Source organism: Chelonoidis abingdonii, chromosome 21, assembly GCF_003597395.2.
Source record: "Chelonoidis abingdonii isolate Lonesome George chromosome 21, CheloAbing_2.0, whole genome shotgun sequence".
NCBI lineage: Eukaryota > Metazoa > Chordata > Testudines > Testudinidae > Chelonoidis > Chelonoidis abingdonii.
In genome coordinates, this window is record NC_133789.1 from 6340750 (window position 1) to 6357738 (window position 16989).

Genomic DNA, 16989 nt, shown 5'->3' on the forward strand with positions numbered 1-16989 from the left:
TGGGAAGTGCCCCACAGCTTCTTGCTCCTTCCTCCCTTTTCTCAGGTGAGCCTGCTAAGAGCACACTCTTGCTATACATCCTTTGGAGCTCAGTGAGAGCAGCTGTTCCATCTCCTCATTCCTGGTTTCCACAGCAATAAGAAGATAGCCCTCCTTGTCAACAGCGGCATAGGCCCTGTCTACATTAGGCAAAAAGATGTTGCCAAAAGCTCAGTGCTTCAGTTGCCTTGTGCTAGAAACTCCTTTGCACTGCCTCACACAGCCCTCACCGCAGGCATCTCACCAGCATCAGTCAGACCATTTGGTTGGGATGAGGCTTTTAGCTCTGGTCTCGCTCAACCGGTGCAGCCTCTGTTGGTTTCTTTGCAGCATACACAAGAAGCCGTGAGAGCAGCAGCTGCCCCAGTTCTCCATGTTCCCCATAACCCTAACTCACAATGCAGCGCTTCACAACTGGAGGTGACTCCAATGCCCCCAGTCTCAGGAGCAAAGTTGACTTATGGAAAATGGGGTTCAGGAGCCCCAGCATGCACTAGGACAAGCCCAGCTGTGTGGGATGGCCCCAATGGTATTATCAGAAACAACACAGCACTGAAGCATTGTACGGGCAAGTGAGATGAGCATCGTATGCTTTCAGGACCTTTGCAATGGGCTTCCTTGCTTTGTGTGGACTCATCCATTGTGTCGGAAGAGACCATGCAGAGGCCCCGTGCTAACTTCCTAACTGCCTGATCATCCACACTTAGAGGGGTCCTTCCACGTGCTGATCTTATCCTTTCCTAATGGGGTTAACCACCTCTACACTATCATCCTTCCATGGGTCCAGGGATCTACACATGGGGGCTAATCGAGCCTGCCCTGAAAGCAATGGAAAGATTCCCATTGACTTAGGTGGATGCTGGCTCGAGGCTGTGGGGAGTAGATGGGTGGGGGTGGAATCTGGCAGTAGGAGCATTAAACCTGCATGCTCCAACCAATGCCGCCTCCATCAAAAGAATCACAGTTTTGTCCTAGGCCACACAGATTTCAGTTGTTATGTACTTTCAGTGAGAAAACTACTTCATGCTGTGGGGTAAGCCCACATTCCTGGTCATGTCAAAGTATGACCGATCCCATTTACAATGCACCTGTGGCTTGTAGTAACTAGAGGCTCTGCCTCAGACCTGGTTGCATCCTTACCCCAGCCTTGCTGTTTGTAAAGGAGAAGGGATTGGAGGCATGGGAATCTCAGGGTCCAGTTCTCTCCCCCTGCCTAAGACACAAGTAAACCTGGAAGTCAACAGGTCCCGTCAGTTAATTTGCAGAGGATGAAACCCCAGGGCAGGTTTTCCTTCCCACACTTCCTACTGTGTCTTGGCAGGTGCATTGTCTAGTGTCACTTTCTCTGTCAGCCCTTGAGTTTATATGACCTAAACCCCTTCAGTGCAGCACTGTCCATCCCCCTTAGTAAAGCTGATAAATCTGCTACAGTCTTGGCTAGCAAAGGTGAGTCTTCTAGATCAGGCAGCAGAGGGTTATGCTTTAAGATCCAGAGCCCACAGGTTTGATCCCACCTAGGCATATGTCATTACATCTCTCCTGCCAATACAGTTCCAGATCCCCATGGTGGTATTTGCCAGCTTCAGCATCCTATGCCTGTCGCCTGCCTTTAAAATCACCCCTAAAAAATCAAACTTCTCTGAATTCATAATCAAGTGAGATTCAGATCATGCTCCCAGGGAATCTCTCAGCTGAAGAACACTGCTTCACCCTCTGTGCTGGATCTTAAACAGAATTCCTGCCCTGGTTTGTTGAGCTCACAGATGGTCAGTGAAGCAGTTTTCCTTACAGAGGTGAAACACCTGATATGTCTTTAAGCAGTGACATTCCCTGTTAATTGCAAATAAGCCCTAGAATCTGTTAGGGTTTCCAGAGGTTGTTCTTGACCAACTATACTCACCTGTTTGGCTGCTCCAGATCCTTCCCTGCTTAAAATTCAACCACAATCAGCAAGATATTTGGCCAAATCCAAAAAACTGAACACAGAAAAGGACAAAGGCTTCCTTATACTCCCCCATCTGTTTGTCTGTATCCAGCTCTTAGATTGCAAGCTCTCTGGGACAGGGGCCATCTTTTTGTTCTGTTTTTGTACAGCCCCTAGCACAATGGGGTCCTGATCCATGATGACGGCTGCTGGGCTCTATAGTGATACAAAGAAATAAAGGCTAAATAAATGCAAAGGAAAAAAAATATATTTTTACATCAAGTTCGCTACCTTAATGTAAAAATCTTAGTGGAGACAAAACCCTGTTGTTTTTAGCTCAACGTGTCTAGCTGATGATGAGGTATATGCCAGATAGTGGGATAGGGTTCACCTGGACAAGTGCCATCAAGGTAAAATCAACCTGTGACTTATCCCCATTAAGATGTTGTTTATTATTTTCCCCATGTAAAAAGGCTTTCTAGGTCTTGCAGCAAAGACCTAGCTAGAATGAAATAGTGAATTGAGCTGGAAAGATTAGAACCGTGGAAGCTTCAGGTAACAAGGGGAAAGAATCGGTCCTGATCAAGTGTGTTCATGGCAGGGGGAGGAAATGAACAGCACAGTTATACCAGGAAGGAGTTGGACCAAGCAGCCACTACAGTAAAGTGAGCTTACTACTGTCTTTACTTCACTTTTATGGTGGGTAAGTATTACAGTTGCCACAAGATAGGTGTGTAGGACTGGGACTGAAGGGTTGGTCCAGGGAGAGATCTCTAATTTATGAAGTGATCCACAATGTAAACCAGTGCTTAAGGGCCCTATGCCATGATAGGCAATGATTTTGTGCATGATTAATTAGCTTTAGATAAAAGTCAAATGGCATTAGGCAGCAAGCAACTAATTTCTCTATGTTACAGAGAGTTTACAAAGGTGATGGTGGTGGTGCTGGAGGGACATCTGAAGCTAGAGCTCTCTCCATCCAGTACAGGATTTGAATTATGACTTGAAAATACAGGGCCAGATTCTGAATTCATTTAGTAGTGTAAATCGGGAACAGGGGCTTTAGCTTCTGAATGAGTGAGGTCAGAAACTGATCTCGCAGATCATACATTTCCCTTTTAAAAAGCAAACTCCATCAGGATCTTATAGATATTCACTGTGTGGACAACATTTCATTTGTTTTGTAACCACTGAGGGGGATTTGAGCTTTAAAGAGATCACCTTCTCCTTGAGGTAAGGTCAATGGGAGTCCAGCAGGGCAGAATTCATCCTCCTAAATGCTTTATGAGCTCTGTAAATTTTGCTTATTCACTGTATCAAACCCCAATCTTTTAATCACTCATGCAAGCCATGGGGGGTGGGGAAGCCCCTAGAACTACCAATGCATTTTTTCACATCAGCTGTGGGGAGTGAGGGGAGAGAGAGAGAGACCACAACTTGTTGGTTAGAATATTCTGCTGAAAAACATAGTTACCTGTTAATTTGGGGGGAAATTATAGGGAATATGGAATCTTTTCCCAGTAGCTCTTGAAATACAGTTACAGGTCTTTCCCCAACCTGCTTAAGGTGCCAAACTTAAAGTTTTCTACTAAAGCAAAGAAGGAGGGGGCTTGCAAAACCAAAACTGAACAAAAGCATTTTCATGATACATGTAAATGAAAATGGCGTTTTGCTTAAATGACAACCTTTCTTTGAAAGTTTGTAAACCCAAACACAGCATCACCCTTGTTTTAGTCATGGAGAGCCAGAAACTGAAACTGACTAGAGACAAACCTGAAACTGACCAGCGGCGACTGAATCAAAAGCAAAAACAGTAAACAAACAGTGATGAAAATATAGATTTTCGAAAACTCCATCTTTAAGTTTTAACAATTCAAGCCGTTGTTAGTAACAAAGGTAAGGGAACTTTTTCAGATCTGATTTGGTTTTTTGAGTCAAAGCCCCTTTCAGTGTTTGCTTTGGTTTTGACTGAAGCACCTACAAGTTTATGAGATGCTCAGATTCCCCAGGGCAGCTGTAACCATTTCCATCTTAAAATCACTAGTTTTCTTTGATGCAGACGTGTTTCCATGTTTAAATCTCACATATATTCCTGATTTAAGTGTCTTTTCACAGAAGGAAAGTACATTTCTGATCTTTTACCCCTGTGTTTTGACAAAAAATTACTTAAATGAACAGATTTTAGTTAAAAATGTTGAGAGATGCAGAGGCTATTAATAGGCTAATTCAGACCTTCATCTGGTGTAAAAGCAAACTGCTAATTTAATACAAACAAATCTGTCAGAAATAGCTATTATCAACTCAATCTTCTGAGAGGAGAGCTTCTTTTCCCACTCAGGAATATTTTCTAAACAAAATATAGTTTAAATAGTGATTCTATTTACAGTAAAATGAAATACCTCACAATTATAGTGGTCCTTACTTCTTTTGTCTTGAGTTCTCACTTACATATTCTACAGGCTCTTGCTTTATATTCAGATCAAGACAGAGATTTGTTATATAATTTAAATGGTTAATTACAATTAAATGAAAAATAAAACCACCATTTCTTCTTGCTTTATATCCTGAGTATTTTATTTAAAGCTCTCGGCACACATTTGTTTGGTGCTAGTAAGGATACACTTTCAAACTGATCCTAAATTTAGACTTTTCAAGGTGTTTTTTTTTAAAACTCAAATGCAATGTTGTATAAATAAGCTTTTGTTATTGCACAGGCAATTAGAGAAATAAATTCATGAAAGGTTCACTTGAGAATTTGTAGAGAACGATTTGCATTTAACTTGTTCTTGTTTGCTACTAATGGACCAAAAAGATTTCTAACACAGATAATTTATTGGTGTTAATCTGAAACAGAAAATAATAGACTTTAAGTGTGCTTTTTCATAGTAATCCCACATTTCAATGAAATGTCACATGCACATTTTTTTTCCAAAACACTTGCAACATTCCATGCCAAGAAACTTTTCTAAACATCTAAGGAAAAATAATCGTTATACTGTACTTGCAGACAAACTTTTAAAACTCCGTAAGAACAATTTTTTTGCCTGAGCAAAAAGAAAACAAATGCTAAAAATCAGAATATATTTATGAAGACAGAAACTTTAAGCTGATGTAAAAAAAACCCACAATGTACAGAAGCTTCCATTTTACATACTGCTTCACCAATATACAAAAAATGCAACTGTCTGAAGTGATTTTAAAAAGAAATACAACCATGTTTAGGGAAATATTTAAGAAAAACGACACATTTATAAAACTGGCAGTGGTCATAAACTGCAGGAAAACTGTTGCTTAAGACATTCATTTTATAAAGCCTTCCTTACTGGGTTTTTGTTGCAGTTAGTAGGAACATTTAAATTGCCATGAGAAATTTTGTGTCTCATAGTAGAGTGGTAAACCAAGCTACTATTTTTTCCCACATTCAACTGAGACATGGAAGTTTAACATTGTATGACACCATCTTCTTGAAGTGAATGAATGCAAGTCTATTTTCCCCAAGTAGATGAATGATTTAGCCTCCTCTTCTGTTTGCATTCCCTAAATACCTTGCATCTGGAATGCTCCACCAAGGGGAAGTCTTTTGACTGATATTCTTTCTTGTTTCAGATCTAAATTAAAGACTTCCCTCTTTGTTTGGGTTGTTTTTAGGAGAGGCTCCCTTGATTTCGTTGTTTTAAAGGGTAATGTTACATGGGGTCGGTCCTCTGGAAATTAATAAACTACAACAAAAGTATTTTGGTCAAGTTTTGAAAAAGATCTGAACTAAGCAGTGGTCAAAACAACTCATTTATTTTACCTGACTGCATTTATCTCAGACACATTTCAGTGTGAGGTTGCAGAGTTTTCAGATCAGTTGCAAAGAAGTTTTGAAAGGCTTATTCTCTGCCCTAGCAAGTTTCTTTACAAATTTCACTGCTCTGTTCTTTTCACCTGTAAATTTCAAGCTTGAATTACAAACTGAATGCCTTAATAACATGCATATGGCCACAGCAGTTCCCTTGTAAAGAGTCCTCTGGTGAATTTAGTTCGGTTCTTTTAAAAGAGGGAATAAGCAATGCAACTGGAAGGGAGGAAACAAACTTTATCCTGATCAGCAGTATGCACATTTTTAAAAGAAGGGATCTCAATATAACAAACTGGTTTAGATGAAGTGGAGGTGAAACATCGTTTTTTAAAAGATTCTAAGACACAAACTAATTCACAAGTTATTTTTTATTAAGCTCCTAGGTATCTGTGGCATATCATTCACACATTCTCTTGGGTATACAAGTAAATTACATGCAGGAGATAACTTCATATCTTGGAGTGATTCAAAGTTTGTTTACTGCCAACCTTTGCATGTAAACCCTCATCAAAGCAATCTTTAATATATGAATACTATTTTAAAAACTAAAATCAGTTAAAGATGGAAATGTATTTCTAGAGAATAACCAAATTGTTAAATAGCATATATTAGTGGGGCATGTATCATTCGATTAGTATCCAAAAAAACCTCCAAAACCAGACTAAGCAGTTTAAAAGAAAATGTAAAGTATTTTTATATACCAATACAGATATAATAGATATGATGCAGATAATAATCCTTAAAACAAGGATTTTCCAGATGAGTTTTACTTGATGGATTGAAATAACTGAAATGCCATGCACGTTACTAAACTTAAATAATGAAATACGTTGCACACACACACACCCCGAAAGAAAACACGTGTTGGTAAATGTTATCAGGATCTGTTTTAATTAGACAATAAAAGGGGAGAGCCTGGTATATACTTTTATTGGGAGTATATAAATCAGTTGTTGCCTGTCTGGAATGTGTTAATAACAAATCAGAAAAGGGCAGGGGATCTTATTGGGATTAAAAAACAAAAAGTCTGGCTAACTATTAAGGATGAGGAGCGAGCTCCACAGTTCAGTCAGCAGTTGTGCGTTTTGGTTTGAAATGCTACGCCTCAACCACCACCGCCACTGGTAGCCAGGAATGAGCCGCTCCTGCCCAGCACACTCGAAACACGAACAACCTGCAGCTGGAGCGGTTATCCCCACGCTTGCAAAGGAATCGGTTTATGCCACCCGGTTAGAAACACTCATCCACGCCACTTAGCTGGCGGATTCCAAAGATGCGAGACGCACACGCCTCCCTCTCTGCAAACACAAGCCACCGGCTCCGCTCCGCACCGGGGTTTTTGCACCGAGGGGTGGCACGTTTAGAAAAAAGATCCCAGCCAGCAAAGGGACTGGCCAACAGCGAGTTGCCTTTTTCGGGGCTAACTGGCGCCTCTTCTGAGGCGCTTTTGCGGCGGCACCTCTTTTTCCTTGGGAAGCTGGAAGGAGATTGTAAATTCTCCCTCTCCACGGCTTCCTTCCTCTCCCGGTGTTTTACTGACTGGGCTGGCCTCAGCTCAGGCTGTTGTAGGAACTGAAAGGCTCGACCCCCATCTTGGTGACTTAACTTACAAGATCGTGGACTCTTTAGCCTTCCCCCCTCCTCCCCCAGACAATGAAGGGAACTCCACTCCCAGGAGGCAGCTGCCAAGAACCTTCCCCACTCAGCATGGGAACGCGCGTGGGAGCCCCCGCAAGGGGACACACACACGTGACGTTTGCCACGAGGGAGTGGGTGTGAAGCGGAAGCATTTTGTGCTGATGCTTAAGGGGGAGGGGGTTGTTGTTTTCACAGCGATCAGCTACTACACGCCGGCTTCCACTCCATTCATGAAATCCAACCTCAGCGCCTGGGGAAGGAATGAACACGACTGGGCTCTCTTCACACCCCCACCTCTCTTTTTTGGGGGTGGGAGGCATGATTTCGGCTGTTGCTATTTTAAACCGCTCCTAAAAGTCTGCACAGAAGAAAGGCTGAGACTGAGGCAAGCCGGAAAGCTGGGGGAGGGGGCGCGCAGGGTGTGTGTGTGTCTATTTATTGGGAGCCTGATGTCCAATTCCCTTGCAATTCAGAGAACCCCAGCCGTTCAGAGAGGGGGAGGACGAATTAGCTCCCGTCCCTTAGCCTGGGATGAGTGACATTTTCCAGGGCATTCTCAGCCCAAGCCATTCCTCCCCATCCCCCTGTTGCTACCCTCCTGGATGGGTTCGACCCTCTCGCTTCTTGGCTGATCAAAACATGCGCCCTTAGGAGGAAAGAAAGAAGAAAAAAGACCACGTGCATAGCCCTGTGTGTCTCCCCTCCCCCCACGGTGCTCTCAACGCATGGAGCATGCAAAGAAGCACAAATCGCTGCGGGGGGGCGGGGGGAGCCAGGGCTTCATTCATTCACCCTTCTCTCCGCAACGTGGTCTCTGTGCCTGTCCTTCGTGCGGAGGGGGCGGTGAGTTCCTGGAGAATTCCTCCCAGGGTCCCCAATATGGCTTGATTTCTCTCCCCCCCGCAAGCTTAGTGATCCTCGACAGAAGATTTCAAAGAATAAAAGGAACACATCTTCCTGCCCGTCCTAGGGAGCCATCATAGATGAGATCAGCTCCCACCCCGCACCTCTTTTCTCCGGATCGAGGGACTTTTCTGGTCCCCCTTTCCCCACGACACTGCGTCCACACTGCCTGCAGAGCGAGGTGGAGCTGCTGTTTGCCATCCCTATGCAAAGCCCCCCCTGGCGCCAGGGAATCCACCTCTCTCTTTTGATTAAGAAGTTTACACCGGGCAAATCCCATTCAAGCCCTGGGAAGCCATGGGGGGAGGGTAGCCAGGCTGGGGGTGGGTGGGCTTAATGTTTAGAGGAGGCCGAAGGGGTGGGGGGAAGCTGGAGGGCTGCTTGCTGAGATAAAGCCAATGTCCCCAGATCTAAAGTCTCCCTTGGCCAATTGTCAATAAAATAGTAAATTTATTTATTATCATTATTATTTATTTTAAATAAAGGGCCAGGCTCCCCTGGCTGTGCCCGCCCCTCCCACTGCAGGGGCTGGGCTTTCGGCCCCACCACGTGGCTTCCTCTTGCAAACATTTTCACTCATTTTTTCAGGTCGATTTTATTTAGAGGCGGTGCCAGGCAGCTTCAGCAAACGTCCTGTGACACATGAGTGCGACTCAAAGGAGTTGGGGGGCTGGCCGAAAAGCAGCCGCACTTTTCCCCAGCCCGCCATCCCAGTTGAACCAACCAACTCCCCCACTGAGCTTGTAATCACCAGGAATCCCACCTCCTCCCCACCCAGCCCCTGCCCAGAAGAAAATCCTAAAAAACAACCATCCACCACCACCAAACACCCAACAACTCGCTTTCCCAGTTGTTGTGCTCCAGTTTGAATTGGGAACTTTCTCCTTTTTTTGTAAAGGGTGGGGGGGTGTTTTCTTTGTTTTTAAAGAATCCGTAAAGAAAAGTTGTTCCCCCCCTCCCCAGCCCTATCAACCCTCCCCCCCCTTCCCTGTCTTAACACCCACCCACCGACCATCCACATCTCTTGTGATCCACCATGAACAAGCTGTACATTGGGAACCTAAACGAAAACGTGACTCCAGGCGATTTGGAGAAAGTCTTCAATGACCACAAGATCTCCTTCAGTGGTCAGTTTCTGGTGAAATCGGGCTATGCCTTTGTGGACTGCCCTGATGAGCAATGGGCTATGAAAGCCATCGAAACTTTTTCTGGTAAGCAGATTCTCTCTCTCTCTCCTTCCCCTCCCCCCCTCTTCCTTTCTGGTTTTGCACCAAATCTCTTAGTCCCTGCAAAATAATACCAAGGTGGGGGGCTCTGCTGTTCTAACCCCCCTCCCTTCTTTCTCACGGCTTCCCCCAGTTCATCTCTGATGAACGCACCCACTCAGCCATGGCCCTCCTGGTTCGCCAGTGGGCCGGATCCCATTGCATTTCCCAGGGCCTTACACGGATCGCCTTGAAGAAACCAAAATCACGAAACAGTCTCCTTCCCCCCACCCCTCCAATCCAGCAAATCTTGTGGGTGCGACGAAGGCCACACGGGGCCAGCACCAGGGGATTCCCCAGCAAAGTCGCGCGTGGGGGAGCTGAGCTCCCCGATTCCCCCCCCCCGACAAGCTTGGGAAGATGGGCGAGACCGATTCTCCCCTCTGCACCCCCCCCCACTCTTGCCTTCCACCTTCAGCCAGAGCACCCCGTATCCGCGCTGGAGGGGTCCCCCTGCATCCAGCCCCTCCCTCCAAGCAGCACCAGGCCACTCGGGGTTCCCAGCCGCCTTCCCCGCCCCCAGCTTGGCTCCCCCCAAGGCGTGGGGGTCGTAATCCGTGTGTGTGTGTGTGGCGGGGGGTCCCATCTGCAGGAGGGAAGGGGGGCGTGGGACTTTAGCCATTTTGATTTGAACGTGGGGTTTCCTGGGGCATATGTGTTGTAGCGCGAAGGTCGCCATGCTGTGTTCTCACAGAGAGAAACTACTAGGGAAGAAAATATATATCTATTTTTTGCGGATGCCAGGATCTCCCATACTCAAATCCTCCTTTTCTACCCCTTCTCCCCCCCTAAATAAATTAGTTGCAAGGCAGATCTCCCCATTTTGAGGGGAGAAATCCCTTCATTCTATTGAGTAACATTTTCTCTTTTCAGCCCTTGTGTGAAAAAACTCTGCCCCTGAGATCCTTACACACACAAAAAGTAGCAGCAGCAAAGAATGGATCTTAACATTTAATTCCTTTTGTCTTTCTCTGAAGCAGACTTCTCTGTTCAAAACACAGCTCAGGGCAAGCGAAGGAATCAAATATTCTTAATCAGCATTGTTCAAGGAGCCACTGGCCAGTACCTCCCAATGCTCTCTAGCTTGAAACCAGTTTTGTACTTAATAAAGTGCAGAGGAATCAGAACATGGATTTGTGATGTGTGGCCCATTGAAATTGGAATTAAAATAAAATGGTTTAGAGGCAAAGAATGTTACCCAAACCTTCCTGCCTCCCACCCCTGCTCAGATTTAAAAAAAAGACAACATTTTGTTTTTAGGGAAAGTGGAGCTACATGGAAAACAGCTAGAGATTGAACATTCAGTACCCAAAAAGCAAAGGTAATACAGAGTTTTTTAATTCCTCTTATTTTTCCCTGTTGGAAGATTATAGCTAAACTAACGGGGGGTGAGGTGGAGGGGGGATTTATCATCACAATTATGGGCATGTGAAATTAAATTTAAGAGGGGATTATTGGGTGTTAGAGCTGCCCAAAGCTAGACATGAGTCAATTCTGATGATCAACTTTTACATTTCATCTTTGTTTAAGTTACTTTGAAAGTAAGTTTTAAAAAAAACAAACAGATAATTAAATAGTGGTTTGGCCAAGTTGGTGTACAGTATTGCTGAGATCTTGCTGAAGGCTCCCTGCTGTCTTGTTCACTTTGAAATACCTTTTACACATATTTTTAAAATTTCTCACCTAATATTTGAAAAAAGCTAAATTGGATTTTAAAAAAAAATGGGGCTTGTTTTCACATTTTATGCTAAGGTGTAGTTTAAATAAAGGAAATTGACCCAGCTTCTTGTAGAGAAGAACTCTCACTGAGCTGTAATTATTACATTTCCTTTATCTTTACTTTAAACATGAAAGTGTGTCTCCCTTCTTTACAAGCATAATTTCTTCCACTAGATTTTTTTTCAGAAGTCTACAGTCTTCTCCATGTTCTTGGCCTTTTGTTGTTGGGTGCTCACCTTGGGCTGATAATTTATTCTGGTTACCAGCAGATATTTTGCAGTTTAGGGCAGATGCCGCATAAAGGAGAATAAATATTTTCTAGAAAAGATACATTTCCTCTACCCTGCAGGAAGCAGGCGAGTTGGCCGCAAATACAAATAGTCTATGTTGAATTCTAGCAGAATCTGTAATATACTTGATCCACGTGACCAGGCAGTTACTTCAACAAGAGAGCAGGAGGGAGGTGGCTTCTTAAAAGATTGTTTTAGCTTTTTCATGACTGAAAAAATATATCTGAAGACTCTAGTGGAATCTGGCTTACTAGCAAAGGATAAACCTTAATTTTTGGTTTCCCAGCTCTTTTTTTCCCCCATTTGTTGGCCTTTTAAAATTACACACCAATATGTCCAATGAATCCCAGAGACTGCAGGGCTGAAAGCAGGGTGCTCTATGGGTCAGTGAGAATCAGTAGGTTTAGCTCAAACCTCAAAACCGATCTAATCATTTAATATAAAATATTTTAGCAGTAAGCCCCCAATTTATGCATTGGTGATTAATGTTGCTTATTACAGTGTTCAAAGACTTGGTTGTGGTCTAAATTTCGATTGAATGAAATGTTATTGGAAAGGCAATTACAGTATGAAAGGTAACATAATAAAATCGAAAAAAAAAGTCTGATTTTTTTTTTCTTAGCACTGCTAGAAAATCAATAGGTTGTGTGGAACACAGTAGACTTCAAGCTCTTTCTTAGTTCGCTTTCTCCCAATCCTTTTCAGACTTTATTAACAATATCAAACAGCAGCTATACTGAACACAGTAGATTTCAAGATATTGCTTAGTTCGCTTTCTCCTAACCCTTTTTGGATTTTATTAGTAATGTCAAAGAGCAGCTATTCTTAAATGTAAACACAGTGTAATTCAAACAAATTGTGGCTTTAAGTTTATAAGAGGAATCAGACCTAAAGTTAGTTAGCAAATTTTAGTGAGAAACAAGAGAGAGAAAATTAATTACATATAGAATCTATATGCAATGGTGTGGTGATTGTGTGAGCACACACACATATATATATATGTGTGTGTGTATATATAAATACACACACTGTCTGCTTTATTTAAAGCTACAGAAGCCATTTTTGATGTTGATGTTCTCCTTAAAGTGCTTAACTTCAAATAACTTTTATTAGTAAAATATTGTGGTGATGTTCAAGTTGGATACATTCTTCTATCACTTAACTATGGTTTGATAAAGTAACTTTGTCTCAGTTTTCTAAGACAGGCTTGTAGTTCTGTTTTTTCAAAAAATGTTAGTAAACTTGGAAGTTGTTAGGCAAATATAATCTCTACTAGGTGGTATACCATATTTTTTTCTCTTTTTTAAATACAGAGTGATATTATGTTAGAGGCGGTGTTTCTATGTGAGTTTGTTCTTCTGGTTGTTTTGAGTTTGGATTTTCCAGTCTAAGACATACAGAACAGGAATTAGTTAGTTAAGTAGGATAGGCAAGGATTCGATCAGATGTTCTTACTGTGATTTCTTGAAAATAAAAAGAAATAAAACCTGACAAGGTTGTTAAGAACAGAAATTAAAAAAAAATAAAGTTACATTCACTCATTTACTTTTCTGAGAATTTTAAAAATAAAAGTTGATTTATGGATTGGATCTGTTTGATTAGAAATTAAAAATAATGGGATAATAATAAGGATGTTTTTGGAAATGAATGTATTTGATTTAACGTCATATAGTGAATTCATCTTTCATGAGGGTTTCCTTTCTTCTTTAAAATGTTTCTTCTCTTCTCACTAATATAAATATGAATTAAAATATGCAGAATAAACTAACAGTACACAAGAGAATTGTTGGTATGTATTTCTGCCCCCAAAATATAAGTGAAACACATTCATTTTGTTAATGCTGATAGGAAACCATTTTAAATAAATACTTTTAAAATATTAGGTTAAAAAGAAAGAAATCACTCTGATGTGAAATATACACTGTTATTGTGTGGAGATTAATATTATAAAACTGAAAGTTTTATTAAACTTGCTTAGATTAAAGTTTCTCTCATTGCTATTCTGTGACTTTACTGAGGAGGAGTTGGCAAAATTAGGAATTATGGTTTAAAAAGAAAACACAAAAAACCTGAAAAATTGTGTGTGTGTTGAAAAGCTTACTGAAGAAATGATCCTTTCAATAAATGAGATTTTACCCCCAAACTCCTATAAGATTAAGAAATGTTTTAGGGGGGTAGATCTGTCTGAAACTGAAAAGACTTAAGTGGATAGATTTGAAAAAAAGAAAGAATGAATAAAGGATGGGGGGTGGAGGAAGACAGAATGAAAGAAGTGAATCTATCAAGCAAACATTCCAAATATGAGGAATGTGGAAGTGAGTAGCCCAGAGAGAATGAATCTTAGTAATTTGGGGGAAATAGTGAATATGGCTGATAAAAATACACTTAAAACTAAAAGGATTTGCACAGGTTATTTTTAAGCAAAGAACAGATACAGTCAGAAAAGTTTGTGTCCCCAAACAGAAGAAGGAAATTTATTAATTACAAGCAGATATATAATTGTCTGCTATATTACTCTGGATATAATTTAACAAGTTTGCTTGAGGGGGGGTTGTATTACCTTTTCCCTCCAGTCTTTGTTTCAAGTTAATACTTGTGTAGAAATATAATTTTGAACATGCATAATCCCACAATGAGTGTGTTCATAATGAAATATTTTAAAACTTTGTTTAAACAGCAAGTGGCACCTTTTTCTTTTAAAGTATTAGTTGACAAAAATTGCATCTTACTCGCTTCTGATTTCTTGGTTCTACAAAAAGTTCATAGAAAATCTAGGTAGTTCTTTATTTTTTAATTCAGGAAAACTTTCTTGAATGTTGAGACAAATTAAATTTATAATCCATTCTTGAATTTATTTACCTCTCGCAAATCAGAGGTGGTTAACTTTTTAAAGGTTCTGCCTTTCCGGAGAAGTTAGCATCATTCTTGTTTAGAGCAGTTTCTGAAAGTTTAAATGCCTGAGATAAGGGAAAAAACTTCCATTTTAATATTCTAAGCTTTGATTTAAGATCTTCTTTTTGGTTATCTTAATAGGTTCTCTTTGGACTTAGTACATTTAAATCAGTGATTATTAATACTGATTAATACACCCTCAATAGCTGTAGTAAATGAACACTGTTGGTGATTTCCAACCATGAAGGATAGAAATAATTTGTCAGTTCCGTGTTCTTCTGGAGTAAATTTGAAAAATTAGGTTTAAAGTTTTGATCACTTGAGATGTGCACAATTTTACTATAGCTGAAAATAAAAGATAATCTTAACAATTTACAGTTTGAAGCAATTGGCTCACCCCTCATTTCCCAGTAAGAACTATAACTGGCAAGTGTCTACCAGAAGTTGCAACTTAATTGCAAACTTTCTAGCCTCAGCTTTTGGACCAATGAAAAATGAAGACCTGTAGATGCCCTTTCTGAATCGGTTTCTCCAATAGAGATTGATTATACTTTTGCCTTTTAGATTAAAACTGTTTTTTTGAAAATAAAAACTGTGCTTTTTCTCCTTAAAAAAGTTACAGCTTTAAGAATTTAGACACTTAAGAAGGCATCTGTCCCCTTCCTCCCCCCAGATATAGAAATGTTAATGTTTTCCAGAATGTGCCACTAGGACCTAGGAAAGTTCAGAAAGCAGGAGAGGCTGTTGGAAAAATAAGATTGAGCTAGTCCAGTGTGTGAAATTCCAGGATGAAGAAACAGAAAGAGTCCCCTTCTACCTTGAGTAGTAACTTACAGGTTTTGCTGACTTAATGAATGGAAGGTACCTCACTCAGTGTCAGTGTGTAAAAGGCTTTCAGTCTCCATTAATGATGCCATTGTTTCTTTAAACACTCTGTCCTCCCCCACCCTGCCCATTTTGTGGCAACTTGAGGGTTTCTTAGAAAGATGTTGCTTTTGCAAACAAGAAAATGTGAAAACAATGTTGATGATGAAGAAATGATGCGTGTAAAACTGTTTTGTGAATACGAAGGGATTCTTCAACATATTTCTCTTACAGTAGAGGGGAGGGCAGATGAATTGGGATGATGAAGACTTTAACAGTGATCGGAAAAGCTTAAGCTCTACTGCACATGATTTCCTGAAAAACAAACAAAACAACCCAACAAAACACAAAACAAAACCTACCTTGAAAGTCATTGATACATTGTTTTCTTATTTAGATGGGGTAATGTTTTCAAAAGGGTCAAGGGCTTGTCTACACTACCGGCCAGATCGACGGGTAGCGATCGATCCAGCGGGGGGTCAATTTATCGTGTCTAATATAGACGCGATAAATTGACCAACAATCGCTCTAGTGTCGACTCCGGTACTCCACTTCACTGAGAAGACACCGTGGTAAGTAGATCTAAGTACATCGACTTCAGCTACATTATTCACGTAGCTGAAGCTGCGTAACTTAGATCAATTACACACACACACCCCGTAGTGTTGACTAGCTCTGAGTGACTTAGGAGCTCATGTCTCATTTTCAAAAGTGACTTAGATACTTGGATACCTAAATCCAAGACTCATAAGTCACTTCTGAAACTGAGACATGAGCTCCTAAGTCACTTAGGACTTGTTTACACTTAAACCACTCAGTGCTTCAGTGTAGACGCTACCTGTGCCAATGGAGGGTTTCTCCCCCTCGCGTAGGTAATACATCTCCCCGAGAGGCAGTAGCTAGCTCGAATTCTTCCGTCCACCTACCCATTGTCTGCACAGGGACTGAGGTGCATTTTCTACACTCTGGGCAATGTAATTATACCAACCTAATTGTCTAGTGTAGACCAGCCCTTAGACACGTTTGAAAATTCTGCCCCTGTTGTCAGTGTTCTGTCAGTCTTGTCCATGAGCCCACTTGTTCTTCTGAATTCTTATTCCACCTGCTTTTGGTTTGAAAACTGTGAATGAACAGGGAGGGTCTTCCAGAAAGGAATGCTGATACTTTAAAAAAAGTTACTTAACATGCAAAATGTTTAAAATACAAAGGCAGAAGAGGAATATAGGATTTGCTATACTAGATAAGACCAGGTGTTCATCTAATGCAGAGTCTTGTCTCCACTAACAGTTAGTGCGAGCTGTTTCAGGGGATGTTGTAGGAAACCTTGCAGAAGGCAGTTATGGACTAGTCTGTTAAGGGAAAATTTCTTCCTCATTGTATCAGTCAGAGGTTGGATGATGCCCTGAAGTTTGAGGGTTTATATAAAATCCAAACTTTTTTTTTTTCATTCTTGCTACAATTCTGGGTGTTCTTGTTATCCCCAGAAGTGTCCAGGTCTCTTGGGAATTCATCTAGGAAAACATTTTTAGGATTTAATTATAGCTGCTTGTTCTACTCTACAAGTTCCAAAGTGTAGCTGCAGTGATGCAGGCTGCATGAGGCGTGTACCCC

General features: G+C 41.3%; 2 protein-coding genes across 2 annotated transcripts in view; one reads left to right on the forward strand and one right to left on the reverse strand.

Annotated features, from left to right (window-relative positions):
• The window catches only part of LOC116831453 (beta-1,4 N-acetylgalactosaminyltransferase 2-like), a 123597-nt gene that overhangs the window by 14793 nt on the left and 91815 nt on the right, over positions 1–16989 (reverse strand).
• IGF2BP1 (insulin like growth factor 2 mRNA binding protein 1) overlaps positions 9385–16989 on the forward strand; it is a 53270-nt gene continuing 45665 nt past the window's right edge. The window contains exons 1-2 of the mRNA XM_032791459.2: positions 9385–9559; positions 10874–10934. Of these exons, the coding sequence (XP_032647350.1) occupies positions 9385–9559; positions 10874–10934 (236 nt within the window). The remainder of the gene's footprint in view (positions 9560–10873; positions 10935–16989) is intronic.